Source organism: Mus musculus, chromosome 9, assembly GCF_000001635.26.
Source record: "Mus musculus strain C57BL/6J chromosome 9, GRCm38.p6 C57BL/6J".
NCBI classification, from domain to species: domain Eukaryota; kingdom Metazoa; phylum Chordata; class Mammalia; order Rodentia; family Muridae; genus Mus; species Mus musculus.
Window position 1 is genome coordinate 88,426,817 of NC_000075.6, and position 17,448 is coordinate 88,444,264.

Below are 17,448 nucleotides of genomic sequence, written 5' to 3' on the forward strand. Positions count from 1 at the left end.
TCTTGAGAGACTTGAAGTTCTTGTTGTACAGATGTTTCACTTGCGTGGTTAGAGTCACCCCAGGGTATTTTATGTCACTTGTGACTGCTGTGAAGGGAGAAAAGTAGCAGCCTTGCTCTGAATGCACCCTGGCTGTAATACAGAGAGTGGGCTTGTGTAGGAGCGCACTGGCTGGTCTGAGAGCTGCCGCAGTAATCTAGAAGCAGGATGAGGAGCCTGACCAAGGAACAGGCAGACAGAAAAAGTGGATTCCCATAACAAACAGAAGAAAGAATTAAGAGACTGGATTCCCTGGAGCTAAAGTCATAGACAGTTTAGAAATAAGTAGGTGATTAGGTATGAGCAAAAAGAAAGCCGGGCGTGGTGGTGCACACCTTTAATCCCAGCACTTGGGAGGCAGAGGCAAGCGAATTTCTGAGTTCGAGGCCAGCCTGGTCTACAGAGTGAGTTCCAGGGCAGCCAGGGTTACACAGAGAAACCCTGTCTCGAAAAACCAAAAAAAAAAAAAAAAAAAAAAAGAAAAGAAAAGAAAAGAAAAGAAAGAAAGAAAAGAGGGGAGGGGAGGGGAGGAAAAGGAAAAGGAAAAGGAAAAGGAAAAGGAAAAGGAAAAGGAAAGGAAAGGAAAGAAAAAGGAAAGAGTGCAAGGGTGCAGGACACTAGAGTGACACATGCCTTTAATCCCAGTGCTTGGGAGGCAAAGATAAGTGGATTTCTCTAAGTTCGAGGCTAGCCTTGTCTACATAGTGAGTTCAAAATAGCCAGAGCTACAGAGTGAGACTCTATCTTGAAAGTAAATGATAGATAGATAGATAGATAGATAGATAGATAGATAGATAGATAGATAGATAAGTTAGTTAGTCAGTCAGTCGGTCAGTCGGTCAATCTTTGGACCAGCCAAGTTTCAAGTGTCTTAAGATGTGCCACAGAAAAAGACCAACAAACTGCTATATATGGTAATTCTTTACAGAGAATATTAAAGCATTAGAAATTAGAGAAATGACCATTGATGTCACAGGAATAAATAACATGACCCAAGAAGAAAAGGGAGAGTTTTAAAACTGCAGAGGAGGCTAGAGAGAGGGCTCAGCAGCAGTGAAGAGCACAACACCTTTGCAGAAACTCAAGTTCCATTCTTACCTGGCTCTAAGCTGTCTGTAACTTCAGCTCCAGGGGATCCAATACCCTCTTCTAGCCCCTAGGACTCCTGCATGTATGCGATGCATATAAACTATAAACTCACACAGGCATACACACATGTGCATTAAAATAATATTTTTTTAATTTTTAAACTCAAAATAGAAAACTAGCTAAGCATAAGCCAGCAAGCCACAGTCCTCCATGGTTTCTGCTTGAGTTCCTCCGAAGACTTCCCGCAATGATGGACTGTAACCTGTAAGCTGAACCTGTAAACCCTTTCCTACCCGGAGCTGCTTTTGATCTGAGTAGCTTATTACAACAAACAGGGAGGAAACTAGAAGAGCATCACCACTCAAGATTTGGATTTCGTCAGGAGTAGAATGGATGATGCTGAAGTAGAACAGAGAAAGCAAGAGGCTGTGAGACCTAAGCTAGCGTGACTCGAAACTCAACTGTGTGAATCAGCAGCAGAGGGCAATGGCAAGGAAGAAAGAGGGTTCAAGACACCAGGACTGACTGGATGTGGAAAGGACACTAGTCAGCAGTACAACTTTCCGTATTACTTATTATTTACAAACAGAGCCCAGGCTGACCTTGAACCTGCGTTCCTCCAGCCTGTTTCCTGGATGCTGCAATCAGAAGATTTTGGTCTTAGGCACTTTCTAGTGACAGCAATGTCCACTGAATGGTCATATAAATGGGAGACTCAGTCACCTTGATATAGACTAGGTTATCTGATAGGTTGTTCCCACAAGCACTGAGGTCACCTAATCGAGAGCAGAATTTACAGCAGAGGGTCTATAAGCTAGGAGCCAGCCTTGTATATAAGTGAGGATAACTGACCTGGTGAGTGCCCTCAGAGAGAAAAGAGACTTCTGCTTCCTTAGCAGAGTAAGCAGTGCTAGGCTTGCCTTCCCACCACAAAGAACCATGAATGTAGATAAAAAGGTATGTAATAACTAATCTTAGCAAGGCAGGCAGGACTGCAGAGCTGGGACCCGTGAGAGAAGAGCCCATACCAGTGGGCTCCGTGTGCATTCCAGGTTCTTCCCACATAACTCAGAATTGGAAGATGCAGCCACTGAGACAGGGAAAAAAAATACGGAAATCCTAACATCTTATACAGAGCGGCCACGTTAAGTGAAAAGGTCAGGCCACGCAACCATAAAAAACCCACTCAGAATTCGATACTTGAGAAACATCCACTGTATGCCTATTATTAAAAATACTCTCAGGGCCCACGTGATGGCTCCGTGGGTAAAAGGAGCCTGCTGCCAAGCCTGACTACTTGAGCCCACACGGTGGAGGGGAGAACTGTCTTCCCAAAGCTACTCTCCACGGGACAGATGTGATACAGGTGCATGTGTGAGCACACACATGAGGACTGAATAAAACGATCTCTCAGGAACTAAACTTACCAACGCCTACCCCTCAGAAAAACACTATGGCTCCGCAGTATTTACAAAATGTCTCTGAAGCTTTGCAGTCCCTTCTTCACCGGTGTGAACCTGTTTCTATTTCTTTATTCAACCGTCTCCCTGAACTAAAGAAGAATATTCTATATCCAAACTGAAAAAACTTAAGTGAATCTTACATTTGCAGACCAACTCAGAAGTAACAGCTACACCTGCTTCCCCAAAGTCATTTCAGCCGTGTATAAATCCAAATGCAGAAATTTTAAAACTAATTAATAATTCCAGTGTATGTCACGTGTGTTTTAGCATTCACAAGTAAATGTCTTATGAAGTATTCACATCAGACATTAACATTTCTGAAACAAATATAAACAGTGAAAAATTAATCAGTGAGAAATAAACACCACTAGTAGTCTCATGTCTGTTCATGTCATCAAATGTAATTTGATATGTATTAGGAAAAAAAAAAGTAACTTTTTAAGAGTGCCTTTTGAATTTCACAGTACAGTGTAAGAACTATAGAACCAGCCTCTGGGCACATGCCCGTGGTCCTGCTTACCTGCAAGGCTGAGGCAGATGGAAGAGTTTGGAGCGAACCTGAAGATAGTAAAAGCCCTATCTCATGATGATGATGGTAAATTAACCTAAAATTTATTTTAAAAAGGACTCTGAGGCAGAAAGTTCCCAGCCTGAGCTACATTAAGAGTTCAAAGTCAGCTTAGGCTAGCTAGCCTAAGGGCCTGTCTTGAAAAAAAAAAGAAAGAAATAGACCTATACTTAGAAGGAATGATAGCAACCCTTACGTACACTAGTGCTAGCTGTAACTAAAATCAACTAGAACACAATAAAACTTTCTAGTGTTAAGATATTAAAGCAGAAACAATGTGTAGCCTTAGGAGAATGAAGCTGGTAGTTATAGCCCAGGGATGGTCTCCCTCGCAGGCAGCACAAAGACAGTTTTACTGAAATGCCTTCTGAGGAGACTCTCAGCCCTCGGCTGTCATTGAGGAGCTGGAAAGATATACAGCGAAGGCCCCTACAACAAGGGATTATCTGGCTTGAGACACTGACAGTACTGATTATAAGGCACCCTGCACTCATCAGCAAAGGGAAATGCATTCCACACGCTAGGTGAGAAAAAGGAATTCCAAGTACACCATAAGGAAATAGTAATAATAATAATAATAATAATAATAATAATAATAATAAACCAACAGAAAAGACAGCAATGGCAAACAAACTCAAACAAAACAGAAGCTGAGTCTTAGAAAAATAAAAAATAAAACAAGCCAACCTCTAAAAGAGTCTATTAGCTGTTTCAAAATGTTGTTCCTACTGTTCCTAATGTAGTTCCTAAGGCTGGAATACTTATCTATTGTTTTGATTGCAGATGTATGCATTTGAGGGTAATATATTCACACTTAAGCATATTTGTGGATGCCAGAGGAGGGTGTCAGGGGCTCTCCCAGAACCTGAAGCTCTCTGGGTTGGCTGGTTTGTTTGTTTGTTTGTTTGTTTGGGCTAGGCAAGCAGCCAGCAAGCTCCAGCCATCCTCCTGTATCTGTTACCTCAATGCTGGAGCCACAGGAGTGGGACTGAGCCTGGCTTGTATAGGAGTGCTAAGATCTGAACTGACAAGTCCCTCTAGTTTGCATAGCAAACACTTATTAGCATCTCTACTGCAACTCTACTGTGTTTTGTTGCATTTTTTTTGAAAACCAAAGACTTTTTTTAAAGATGTACATGTGTGAATAAAGATATGCACACATGTATGTGCAAGTGGCCACATGTCCAGAAAAAGGTGCTAGATCTCTTGGGAGTGTGGATTCCTGGGATGTATGAGCTATCCACTTTTTGGCGCTGGGGTCTGAACTCTGATCCTCATAATAAAGCCATTCATTCATTTATTTCTTTTATGTATATGAGTACTCTGTCACTGTCTTCAGACACACCAGAAGAGGGCACCCGATCCCATTACAGATGGTTGTGAGCCACGATTTGGTTTCTGGGAATTGAACTCAGGACGTCTGCAAGAGCAGTCAGTGCTCTTAACCGCTGAGCCACCTCTCTAGCCCATTTGAGCCATTCATAACGGAGCCATCTCACCAGCATCCCCTCGTGGGTTTAAAGCACCTACCTTACCTGTCAGTACTCATGGGCCACCTTCTGTACTTCACCCAACCTCTCCCCACAAAGCTGATCTCCCATAACCACCTCCAGGGTCTAGACCTGTGGCTCTGCCTGACCTTCCTAACACATGAACCATCGCCAACCTGCAGATCTATCCCTGGCCATTCAACCAGTGCCCTAGCCTTCTGGTCACCCTTGTGCACTTGACAACGAACTATTTTGAGCCGAAGAGAAGAATGGGCACAGCAGAGAGACTGAAAAAAAAAAAAAGAAAAAAGAAAAATATAAGGCCATAATATTAAAACACAAAGTATCACTAAAAACACACAAACATCACAATGAGCACAATCAACACACACTTTATCACAATAACTTTATCTATCAATGGCTTTAATTACCCAATAAAAAGACACAGTCCAATTGAATGGGTCAAGAAACAAAACCCATCTATTGTCTATGATATATCTTAGCTTCAACAATAAATACCATCTTAGAGTAAAGGACAGACAACAGTATTATAAACAAATGGGACCAGGAAACAAGCAAGCATCAGAACCCTAACATCTGACAGAAGAGAATTCAAACTAAAACTAACCAGGAGAGGTAGAGGGGAATACTTCTTTCTAATCAAGGAAAGAGTTAACCAGGAAGACAATAAATACTATTTAAAACATATATGTACCAAACTCTAGAACACCCAATTTAATTCAAAATAAACAATTAATTAATTAATGTAAAAGCTGGACTTAAAAGATACACAATAACACCAATTCTTTTAATAGAGGTGATTTCAGTACCCTTCTTTCCTGTCTTGCACAAAGACAAATCTTGATAAATTCAAAATACTGAAATAACCTCTTGTGTCTTATATACAACAACGTAATAAAACTTAACACTGACAAAAGACAAACATCTAGTAAATACAAAACCTCATAGAAATTAAGCAACTCACTACTAAATGATGACTGGGTCAAGAAATTAAAAATCTCCTGAAAATAAACCAAAAGGAAAATCCAACACAACAAAACCTTTGAATTAAAACAAAACAAAACAAACAAACAAACAAAAAAACCCAACTTTGGAATTCTTTGAAAGCAATTGCCTATGAGAGAAATTTATAGCTCTCCAAAGTACCTACATAAAACGTCAGGAAGAGCCGGGCTTGGTGGCACACACCTTTAATCCCAGGCAGAGGCAGGTGGATTTCTGCGTTTGAGGCCAGCCTGGTCTACAGAGTGAGTTCCAGGACAGCCAGGGCTACACAGAGAAACCCTGTCTTGAAAAAACAAAACAAAACAAAACAAAAAAAGTCAGGAAGATTTGTGGGGCTTGGATGATGACCAAAAAAATTAATAAATAAAACAAACCCAAGTCCAGTCAACAGCAAGAAATAATAAAAAGCAGAGCAGAAATTAGTGAAACAGAAACAAACAAACAAACCAATACAAAGAATTAGTGAATCTATGTGCTGGTTCTTTGAGAAGATAGACAAGACCTGTCAATCCTTGACCCAATTAATGGAAAGAGAAAGAAAGAAAGAAAGAAAGAAAGAAAGAAAGAAAGAAAGAAAGAAAGAAAGAAAGAAAGAAAGAAAGAAAGAAAGAAAGAAAGAAAGAAAGACAGACAGACAGACAGGGAAGGAAGGGAGGGAAGGGAGGGAAGAAAGGAGGGTAGGAAAGAAGGGAGAAAGAAAGAAAGACAGACAGGCAGACAGACAAGGAAGGGAGGGAAGGAAGGAGGGAAGGAAGGAAGGAAGGAAGGGAGAGAGAGAGAGAGAGAGAGAGAGAGAGAGAGAGAGAGAGAGAGAAAGAGAACTCAAGATGACAGAGTCAAAAATAAAACAGTGAAACATTACAACAAACACCAAAGAAATTCAGAATAGTATAAGGGAATAATTTCAAAATATATATTCCATTAACCAAAAATTAAAAAATAAAAGAAATGGATGTCTAACTCCAACCAAATCACCAAAATTAAATTAAGAAGTCAACAACCTAAAAAGATTAACTACAGCCAAGCTTTCTTAAATCATTCAAAAACAACAGGATCAGAAAAAGAGCTCCCAAACACTTTCTACAAAGCCAGTATTACTCTAATACCCAACCCAGGTAAAGACACAGAAAAAACAAAACAAACAAACAAACAAAAAAAAAACTACAGGCCAATATCCTTGGTGATCTTAGACTGGAAGAAAAAAAAACTGCTCAATAATCTTTTGCAATCAGAATACAAACATACATCAAAAAGATTATACAGTACATCATAACCAAGTGAGATTTTCCCTGAAATGCAGCAATGTCAAAACACATGCAAGTCAATAAACATAATCAACGACATAGACAGCCTTAAAGACAAAAATCACATGATCATCTCAACAGACACAGAAAGGCTTTTGACAAATCCAACATGACTTCATGATAAAGTTCTAGAGAATGGAGGGCTAGAGGGAACATACCCCAACACAATGAAGGCTCTAAATGAGAAGCTCACAGCCAACATCATCCTAAATGGAGAAAAGCTTGAAGTACTCTCACTCAAGTCAGCGGCAAGATACTGGCACTGTCCCCATACCATACCTTTTCAACATCATGGTTAAAGTACTAGCTGGAACAATAAGGCAAGAGAAGGAAATTAAAGGGATGCAAATAAGGAAAGAAGTCAAACTATCCCTATTTGCAGATTATATAATACTATATACTAGACATCCCCTAATATCTACTAGAGAACTTCTAGAAATGATAAAGAAATCCATCAATGTCGCACAATACAGAATCAACTTACAAAAATCAATAGTCATTCTATACACCAACAACATACATACAAAGGAACTGATAGACACACTCCCATTCGCAATAGCCTCAAAGAAAATAAAATATCTAGGAATAAACCTAACCAAGGAAGTAAATGATAATCTATGGTTAAAACATTAAAACTCTGAAGAAAGAGATAAAGACACCAGAAAAGCCGGCGGTGGTGGCACACGCCTTTAATCCCAGCACTCGGGAGCAGAGGAAGGCAGATTTCTGAGTTTGAGGCCAGCCTGATCTACAGAGTGAGTTCCAGGACAGCCAGGGCTACACAGAGAAACCCTGTCTCAAGAAAAAAAAAAAGACACTAGAAAATGGAAAGACATCCCACATTCATGGATTGGTAAAATAATATTCTGAAAATGGCCATTCTACCAAGAGCTATTTACAGACTATATGTAATCTCAATCAAAATCTCCATCCCATCATTTACAGAAGTAGAAAACCTGTCCTGAAATTCATATGGAGCCAAAATAGGCCCCAGAAAGCCAAAACAATCCTGAGCAAAAAAAAAAAAAAAAAAAAAAAAAAAGGAGGAGGAGGAGGAGAAGAGGAAGAAGGAAGAAGGAAGAAGGAAGAAGGAAGAAGGAAGAAGGAAGAAGGAAGAAGGAAGAAGAAGAAGAAGAAGAAGAAGAAGAAGAAGAAGAAGAAGAAGAAGAAGAAGAAAATGTGGGAGGGATTATCATTCCAGATCTTAAGATGTATTACAGAATCAAAACAATAAAAACAATATGGAACTGGCACAAAGGTAGACATGTAGACCAAGAAAACAAGTCAAAGGCCCAAACTTAAATATACGTAACTTCAGCCATTTAGTATTTGACAAAGATACCAAAAATAAGCTAGAAAAAAAGAAAGGATCTTCAACAAACGGTGCCAAAAAAAAAAAAAAAACTGAACGGCCAAATGTAGAATGAAATTAGATCTGTACCTATCACCTTCCACCAAAATGAATTCCATATGGATAAAAGACTTCAATCTGAAGCCCGAAACACTGGAACTCTGGGAGAAAACAGGAATGTCTACATGATTAAAGTATACAGAGGATGTTCTCAATAGGATCCCATCTGCCCAAGAAGTAAGGCCAACAATTGACAAGAGGAACTTAAAAACTAAAAAGCTTCTACTCAGCTATCAAAAAAATCAACTGGGTAAAGAGGAAGCCCACAGAATGTGAGAGCATCTTTGCTAGCTATAAATCTGACTGGGGATTAATATCCAAAATATATAAAGAACTCATTAAAAAAAAAACTATAGTGGTAGATCTGCTCTAATCTTGCCAGCAGCAGCTGCTCAGGTTCCTTGCTACAGCTCCAATACTCAAATGAAAGACATACACACACACACATACACACACACAGTCTTATATTTAACATGCCTTAATCAGCTCAGTGGCTGGGCCATTCCTAAACTTCCATGTTGCTAGCGTCTCCCCTCCAATACTCCTGGATTACTACTTACTAAAATCTATATTCCATCTTTGCTACTCCAGACCAAATGAGGGGGCTGGGGCCGCTCCCCGGCTTTTACATAGCTGGTACTCTATCTTCCACATCTCTCAAGCCTGCATCCTATTCCTTCCCTGGAATGGCAAGTCTCCTCCTTCCTCAGTCTCTTTGCCCACAAATCCTAAAGTCCCACCTCTGACTCCCTGCCCAGCCATTGGCCACATCAAGTTTATTGACTAATCAAAGCCAAGTTGAGGCAGGGATCCTCAGCATCTTACATGCAGACATGTGGGTTTCTGTGTAACTTTGGGAGCTGAATAAACACTAGCAGCATTAGAACCAATCAACAACACCAACCCATCAAAAAATGCACCTAAACAGACAGTTCTCAAAAGAAGAAATGAAAATGGCTAAGAAATATATTAAATGCATGTTCATCATCCTTAGCACTTAGGAGAATGCAAATCAAAGCAACTTTTAACTTTTCTCTTACCCCAGTCAGAATGGAAGAGCAACAAAACAGCAAATGCTGGAGAACCGTAGGAAAAAGGGACCTTGCATCGACTGTTGGTGGGACTGCAAATTGCTGCAGCCATGATGGAAATCATTGTGGAGAATTCTCAAAAGGCTACAAGTAAATTTATGACAGGTCACCTACACCACTTCTTGGCAAGTGTCCACCAGGCTTGCCACCTTACTCCACACACACTTGCTCAGTCATGTGCACTGCCTCTCTAGTCATACATAGCAGCAAGAGATGGAAAGAGCCTCAGTGTCCTCCAAGCGATGAATGGATACTGAAAAGTATGGTGCAGATACATCAGGGACTACTATGTGTACTATAATTGCTGTAAAGAAAAACGAAAATGTAAAAAAAAAAAAAAAAAAAAAATCAGAGTAGATGAACCTACCAGTTCCTTTTGGCAGAAGAGACCATGTTTTCCCAAATGACATTCCATGGACAATATAAGCATATACAGCATATATGTTTATATCTATGTGTGTCTATGTGTGTACATGTCTGTCTGTCTCTCTCACACACATACACACATCACAGCAGTACACATCTTAAAGAGAAGTACATGTGTCATAAAAAGCTCATTACTCATCCTGCTCTGCACCTTCCCTAATTCTTTTCCTGAAAGGCTCGCTAACCACTTATTCAAAGAAAACACTGTGGGGGCGCTGGAGAGAGAGCTCAACAAGGGGGGGGGGGCAGGACTGCCCTTCTAGAGGATGAGGAGTCCATTCCTAGCACCCACATGGCCGCTCACTGATGTCTCTAATTCCATTTCCTGGGGAACCAAGACCATCTTCTGGCCACCATCAGCACTGGATGGGCGTGGTGCCGATACACCTGCAGATAAAACACCCATGGACGGGGCTGGAGAGATAGCTCAGCAATTAAGACCACTGACTTCTCTTCCAGAGGTCCTTGGTTCCAAATCCCAGCACCCACATGATGCCTCACAGCCATCTGTAATAGTGTATCTGAAGACAGCTACAGTGTACTCATACACATAAAATAAATAACTTTAAAAACCACCCATAGACATAAAATAATAAAATAAAAGGGACAGTACTGTGATGTTTAATGTCACTTTAGTTGATTCAATAGGAACAAATCGGGGGGAAGTATGCAAAAATAATTTTGCTCACAAATATGACCATTCAGAGATAAAAATGTATGTGTATTTTCTCCCTTCTTTGCATAATACCAATTCATAGTACAGATCACATATCACATTACATTCTATGACTTCCTACTTTGGTGACCTCAGAATTGCTAGTTCAATCTGTCCCCAACACATGGCTGATGCACCTTAGAGAAGAATTATACTTTAGTCAGTTTCCATCGAAGAAAGTTGAGGACAAAACTCACATCCTATAGTTTACATTTTGCTCGGCTTTGCTAGTCCAGCTTGAAACACCTTTCAGAGGACAGAACTGTATTAAGTAACTAGTAATGTCTGCTGTTAAAGGAACTCACTTCTCCCACAGCCCTACAATCAAGCACCTCATCATCACAAGCCGGGCACTTTTTCTGTAAGACAGTAATTCATAGTAATTACTATCTGTTAATCTATCGCTTAAGCCCCAATTCTACAAAGCCACCAAGATGGCAGAAACGAGAGAGAGAGAGAGAGAGAGAGAGAGAGAGCGAGAAATGAAGGAAAACAACAAAACTGTTGTCAGAATCACAGGAAATAGCCTTAGTGAAACTACTAAGTCAAATCTCTTGTGTATGTTTCTCACTGTTATTCTTGCAAATGAATTACTTCAAAATAAAAGGCGACTGCTTGTTCAAAACAGAGAAAAGAATGTGACGATGTTTTTAAGTACACATCTTTTCTACTATCACTGCACCCATACTACTTCTGGAAATATAAAACACAACAAGCTTCAGGGGCGGAGACTTCTGACCTCAAAATGTCAATTTAACTACAGATCTTGAAAAAAAAGAAAAACCAGAATATTGTAGAGTTGCGATGGGTACTACACTGCTTTCTGACTTTGGGTCAAAAACCAGTATTTTAAAGAGACGAAATTGTGGTTGCAAAGGTGTGTGCCGGTGTGAGGGCGTACTGTTGCGAGAGAAGGCTTCCCCAAGAGGAGAGGCTGCGACAGAACCTTGAAGCCACCTCCCTCCGATCACCTTTACTGAACTGAGGTGGCATTACAGATTGTAATTGTAAAACAGACGATAAAGGCTCGTCATTGAGAAATGGTCAAAAAGGAGAGGTTGAGAGCCAGGTAACCACGAAGGCTGCGTGGTCCCGGGCCCGCACCCGTCCGCATATCCGGGAGCAACCTGGGCCGCCCTTCCCGAGACCGCGGTGCAGAGTGCGCTCCTGCCCGCCGCCCAGCAGCCTGCGGGCTCTCGAGCGGCCGCCGCGGGGCCAACAGCAGGTACCTGTTGAGGAGCAGCGAGGCGACGCTGAGGCAGAGCAGCAGAAAGCAGAACAGCGGATACTGACGGCAAATCTCGCGCCCCACGTCCAGCCGCAGCCGCTGCTTCAGCCTCCCGCAGATCGTCCGCACCCAAGACCCCATCTCAGTCCACGCAGGGGAGGACGTGCCGCCCTCAGAGGCAGAGGCGGAGGGCACCCCCAAACCCCGGCGGCGGAGCCACATTGCCACCCACCACCCAGCTTCACAGCTAGACTCAGCCGCACAAGGCCCCGCCCCGCAACCCTCGCCGCGCGTGCGCAACCAACGCCCCAACCACACGCAAGGCCGCCCCAAGGCCGCCGCCACCATCCCGCGGGAGGACTGGGGAGCGCTCGGACTGACGTTCTGGCGCGGCCACCCACTTTCCTTATCCGGAAGTCCAGGGAAACCTAGAATGCAGACTGGCAGAAGAGTGTGGGAAAGCTAATTGCACAGCAGCCGCGTGCGGCTCCTGGAGCCCTCTGGGAAATGTAGTCCATACAGCGGACCCTGCCGCCTCAACCTCTCGGATTCTCGTTGCCACACCTAAGGGAGAGGAGGAAAGGACGCCTTCAAGTCCGCTTTTTAAAAGGGGATCAAGCTGGGGCGTATGACAACCTACCCGCCCGCCACCCACCCGCAATCCACCTCCGAAAGAAAGTCATGTTAGCCACGTAACCAACAACGAGGGAGTCACCTCACCCCGCGATCTTAACCATAACCCAGCGTGTGACGACAGCAGGCTTGGAATCTGGATAGTCCCTTTTAGAATTTCATTCAGCATTTTGTAGGAGCTAAAACTCAGGCATGTAAAGCGTTTGAATTTACCCTACAAACATTACCCTTAGAGCGTAAGCTATTCTAGTTTCAACTACAGCATAATCACATCGCTGAGACAAGCAAGATCCTGCTCGGGATCGCTTCTTAGCGAAAACAGAATTTCATGCTATTCTGACACTGGCAGTTTCCATCAAGCCACCTCTCTCCCCTAGACAGGGAAACAGAACTCCTTGTTTTCTCAAGTGTATGTGCAGCTTCATTAATATTTTCAATATTCTGAAAAGGTGGGTGATCCTTAGTGGCTCATTTCCTTTACAGGATGTACCATCCTTTCTTCCCATTACAGCTGTTAGAAATTCAGGTCTTTGTCCTTAAATTTACATGTATTCCTAATTTCTTCAGAACCAACTTTAATACAACGTGTACCAAAGAACATTAAATACACACTAGCAGTATCTTTAGATGACAGTAACATTTCCACTCATGAAGTGTGCATCTGTCACCAAATTCTTTATATATATATATTCTTTATATACTCATGTGAAGTTTCAAGGTACACACTTAACATTCACTTTTGTAATTTTACACTGTTAACTCCACAAAGAGCACGGTAAATCCCAACAGGGATCAGTAGTCTGGACACAGCAAATACACACTCTCAAACAAATCACAGGACCAAAGGGCTGTAACCCAGTAATAATGTTTACCAAACGTGTAGGGTTTGATACCGAGATTTGCAAAATAGCCTTCCCTTACTGAAATAGACTGGGGCTAATAATGAAATAGAAACCGTTTGGATTAAGTGTATGTTAATCTTCATGCACCGTAAAATGCCTAGTGTGAATCTAAGTGATTTAAACTGGTTAGTCATTTGTCTTGCATTTTGTATTGCTTTGCTTCTAAGTTTCTGAACTTGTTAACCAAGATAGTGTACCTTTAATAGATTGTTTTTCATTTCTGCTCAAATTAGACACCTTTGAAACATTTGTCTAATTCCTTTGCAGAACTTAAAATGAACTAGGCAATTTGTCTATATTGGTTTTAGAGTGAATTTCTTCCCTAACAGGATTTTTGGTTGTAATGAGGACTTAACTGTCTCATAAATTGTTATCAGTGCACAACTTAACTAAATATCTTTCCACAAGACCCCACTGCTATGACTTCACCCATGAAAATTAACTTCTAAATGTTTCTTCACTCTTAAAGTTTACTATCCACTTTACACTTATGAAGTTTTCTAACTTATATTAAGCTCCCTAGAACAGCTATGACATTTCCTCAATCGATCCTGTTTATGAAATTCTGCCAGGCAATGATGGTACACGCCTTTGATCCCATCAATGGAGGGCAGGAGCAGGTGTGGATCTCCGAGTTTGTCTTCAGAATGAATTCTAGAACAATCAGGGCTACACGAGAAAGGGGAAAAGAAAACGCTGTCTTGCCTAATACTATGAACTGGATTTGCTTCAGCTCCTGCACTCTCATCTCTGATGGATTTAATTGTAAAGATTGAGTTGGGTGAATGGTGCTTACTTTGTACAGTTTTAGGTTTGAAAAAAATGAAAATTACAACTAATCCACTGGTCAAGGTGAAAATATGAAATCACACTGAACTCCAGAGGTTTGCTACTCCCCACCTCCAGCTGCCCCACTTAAAAATTCTAAGCATTGTATTTTGTTAGTCTCTGACCATGTGAAATGTGTACTGTTAAGTATAAAATATAAAGAAAAAAACTAATTTTTTTAGCCTAACTGGGAGAAAATATAAAATACACATGCACTAAATAATAGTAGTGCCTTGGACTGCAAACGCAGAGCACTGAGATTTTTGAAGGAGCCTCATGCTGCGGGCAGGTCTCGAACTCTTGACAATTCACACTGCCTCAGCCTCAAGTACTAAGATTACATGCATGAGTCATAATGCTCAGCAAATGTATTTTGAAAAATGATGCATTTGTCTGTACTAGACATGTTTACAAACTATAATAGTCCATCTAAAGGCCCGTAGACATCAAACTTCAGTAGTATGCCCATTATTTTAATGAATGTTTATTGAATAGCAAATAAGTGTAAGGCACTGTGCTAGATGTGGTGGAAGATACAATTTTTGTTGAGTTTCTGACCTCCAAAGGCTTACAATCTAGTGAAGGAGACAAGTTACACATAGATGTAATGTATAATACAGGGCATGAGTAGTCTTATTTTTAATTATTTTTCCCTAAACAACAATTGGTAAGGGGGCAATTTTTAAGGTGTGAAGATCTGGAAAGGCCCCTGGGAAGACTTGTACAAACAGCAGTTATCTCTAGTTTCAGAATGAAGCATTAGGCAGTTAAAATACCTAATGTTTCCCCTTAATTTACCCCAATTTCCCTCATCTCCTAGCATGCCCTATTTTATACAGGAATCTGAGGTAGTAAGTCCCAGTTTGCACATACTTTTAAAAGGCAAATGTCTCCCCTAGAACACTTAGCAATCCTCCTGCCTCAGCTTCCTGGGACTGGGATTGCAGCCAAGAGACAAAATGCCCAGCTCATCTAGAATCCTGGTGCTAAATATAAAGCACATTTTAAACAAGCTTAGTTCCACCTCTTACACAGGTGGAACAGATGAGGAAGAGAAGGCTAATAATAGCAAACTCTACCCCTAGAAGCCAGGCCCACTATTCAGCCTCATCACAGGAGATGCATTTAAAAAAAAAGAAAAAATACCCCCCTCAGCCTATCGTTGAAGTATTTAAGATAATCATATTTTACACTTTTACTCTTAATAACATTTTTCTCCCTACAACCTATCACTATATAACAACATCTTAATATAAAATCTATACAAAAAGGTAATGCTATCTTTCAAGTCTTAAAGAGATGTAGATTAATTCACTCATGAGAAAGTAAATTTTTTAGAGGTCTGAGATGTTTAAAAGTTACTTTCAGCCTGTTGGTAGTGGTGCACACCTTCGTTCCAGCACAAGGGATGCCAGCCTCCTCTACAGAGGGCTACACAGAGAAAACGACAAAGACTCCTACCCCCAATACAAACAAAAGTTACTTTCCTATTTAACCTTTTTTGTGTCTTGAGGTAAAACCTCGATTTGGAAGAAACCTCCATTAGGGAAAAAAACCCAAGAACTACAAATAACCTTAGATAATCAGAGGCTCAAGTATAGACAACTCCCTGGGTAAAATAAACTACCACCATCAAGTCTTTCTCATTTCCTGTTAGCACCAGAAAGGTTAAGTATTTCACATTTGTTGACAAACTAGGTTCTAAAATCTGTCATATTAGGTGTGATTAATAAAAATTGCCTGGCAATAGATAATGGGACAACTCACCTGCTTATGGTACTAAACTGGAAAAGGCACTTATAATCTAATATTTGCTTTTAACAGTTTTTAACAATTGTCTTTTTAGTTATATCTTAAACAAGTAAAGTACTAAACAGCTAATTTCCCTAGTGTTTATTGTATTATTTCAGGTGCTTAAATAACTACTTTAACTTTGCAGTTAAAATATTTAACACAAAAATACTTTGAAGGTTTTTACAGTTCTAACCCTCTCAGTATTTCCCACAACTTAAGCACTTGAGTCAGGTGGGATGGTAGCCTATAAAATCCAAGGATTAGGAAGCAGAAGCTGGAGGACTGCCACAAGTCTGAGGACGCTATGGTCTAAATAGTGATTTTGCCCACCAATTGACAAGCCCAAGGGGGGTGGGGGTGGGGGGCGGGGAAGCACTCTGACATGGCACCTAGAAACTACCATGTAATTAGGCTTCTGGTGTGCAATATACCAAGTGTATTGGCGCACAACTGTGGAGCATGGTGTGGGAGTTCAGGGTGGAGACCTTTATAGCAAAGATCCCAACAACACCAGGTCCTCAAGATGAAGGCACAATTTACTTAAAATTATTTATTTACTTAAATGCATAGCATCTTGGACAAATCTCAGGCTTCTCTCCTTTCCTTACTCAACTATTTAATGAAATACACAGAACTGTTTTCAAAGTGAATGGGGTATAACTAACACATGAACTGCCAGAAAATGTCATCAGCAATAATTTAAGTGAATCTAAAGATTCAAGTAAAATGCTGCCAACTTTTTAAATTATGGCTTCCTTCTGATACCTTTACTCTTACAAATTAAGTTTTAACCCAAACCAGTTAGCATATATATAGAACACATAAAAATCTCACTTAGTCATCAAAGAAAATAATGTGAGAACAGAGCTCTAATATTAATTTTGTTACATGGTACATGTTTCTGTCTGAAGAAGGTAGGTAGAAGTATGGCACAACTTGAGACATAAAAAATGTTAAGGTAAGGGGCTCGAGATGTGGCGTAGCAGTACTAGCTGCTCTTCTAAAGGATCGGGGTTATTAGATTCCTGGCATTCATCTGAAAGCTCACAACCCTCTGTAACTCCAGTTTTAAGTCATGTTTGACATACATACATGCAGGAAAAACTCCAATATTGTTTAAAACAAAAATTGGTTTAAAATGCTAACCAAAAGCATACAAAAAAGTAGCTGATGCAATGATGAAAAAAGACTAGTAAAACTGGAGTCAACTTAGACAAGTACTAGCAGATTTCCACATAAGAAATCAAACAAGACTTGGGGGAAAAAAAAAAAAGCTGGGCAGTGGTGGCACACACTCTTAATGCCCAGCACTTTGGGAGGCATACAGATTTGTGTATGGCCAGTCTGGTCTACAGAGTGAGTTCCAGGACAGCCAGGGCTACACAGAGAAACTCTGTCTGGGGGGGAGGGGGGGTTAGAAAATAAAAAAACAGTATGATAT

At 40.8% G+C, this 17,448-nt stretch overlaps 1 protein-coding gene across 2 annotated transcripts in view; it reads right to left on the minus strand.

The window, feature by feature from the left end:
* The window catches only part of Snx14 (sorting nexin 14), a 62,175-nt gene extending 50,062 nt beyond the window's left edge, over window positions 1-12,113 (minus strand). For both annotated transcript variants that reach the window (NM_172926.4, NM_001359958.2), the window contains exon 1: window positions 11,852-12,113. In NM_172926.4, the coding sequence (NP_766514.3) occupies window positions 11,852-11,991 (140 nt within the window). In that variant the 5' untranslated portion in view covers window positions 11,992-12,113. The remainder of the gene's footprint in view (window positions 1-11,851) is intronic.
* Window positions 12,114-17,448: the final 5,335 nt, after the last annotated feature.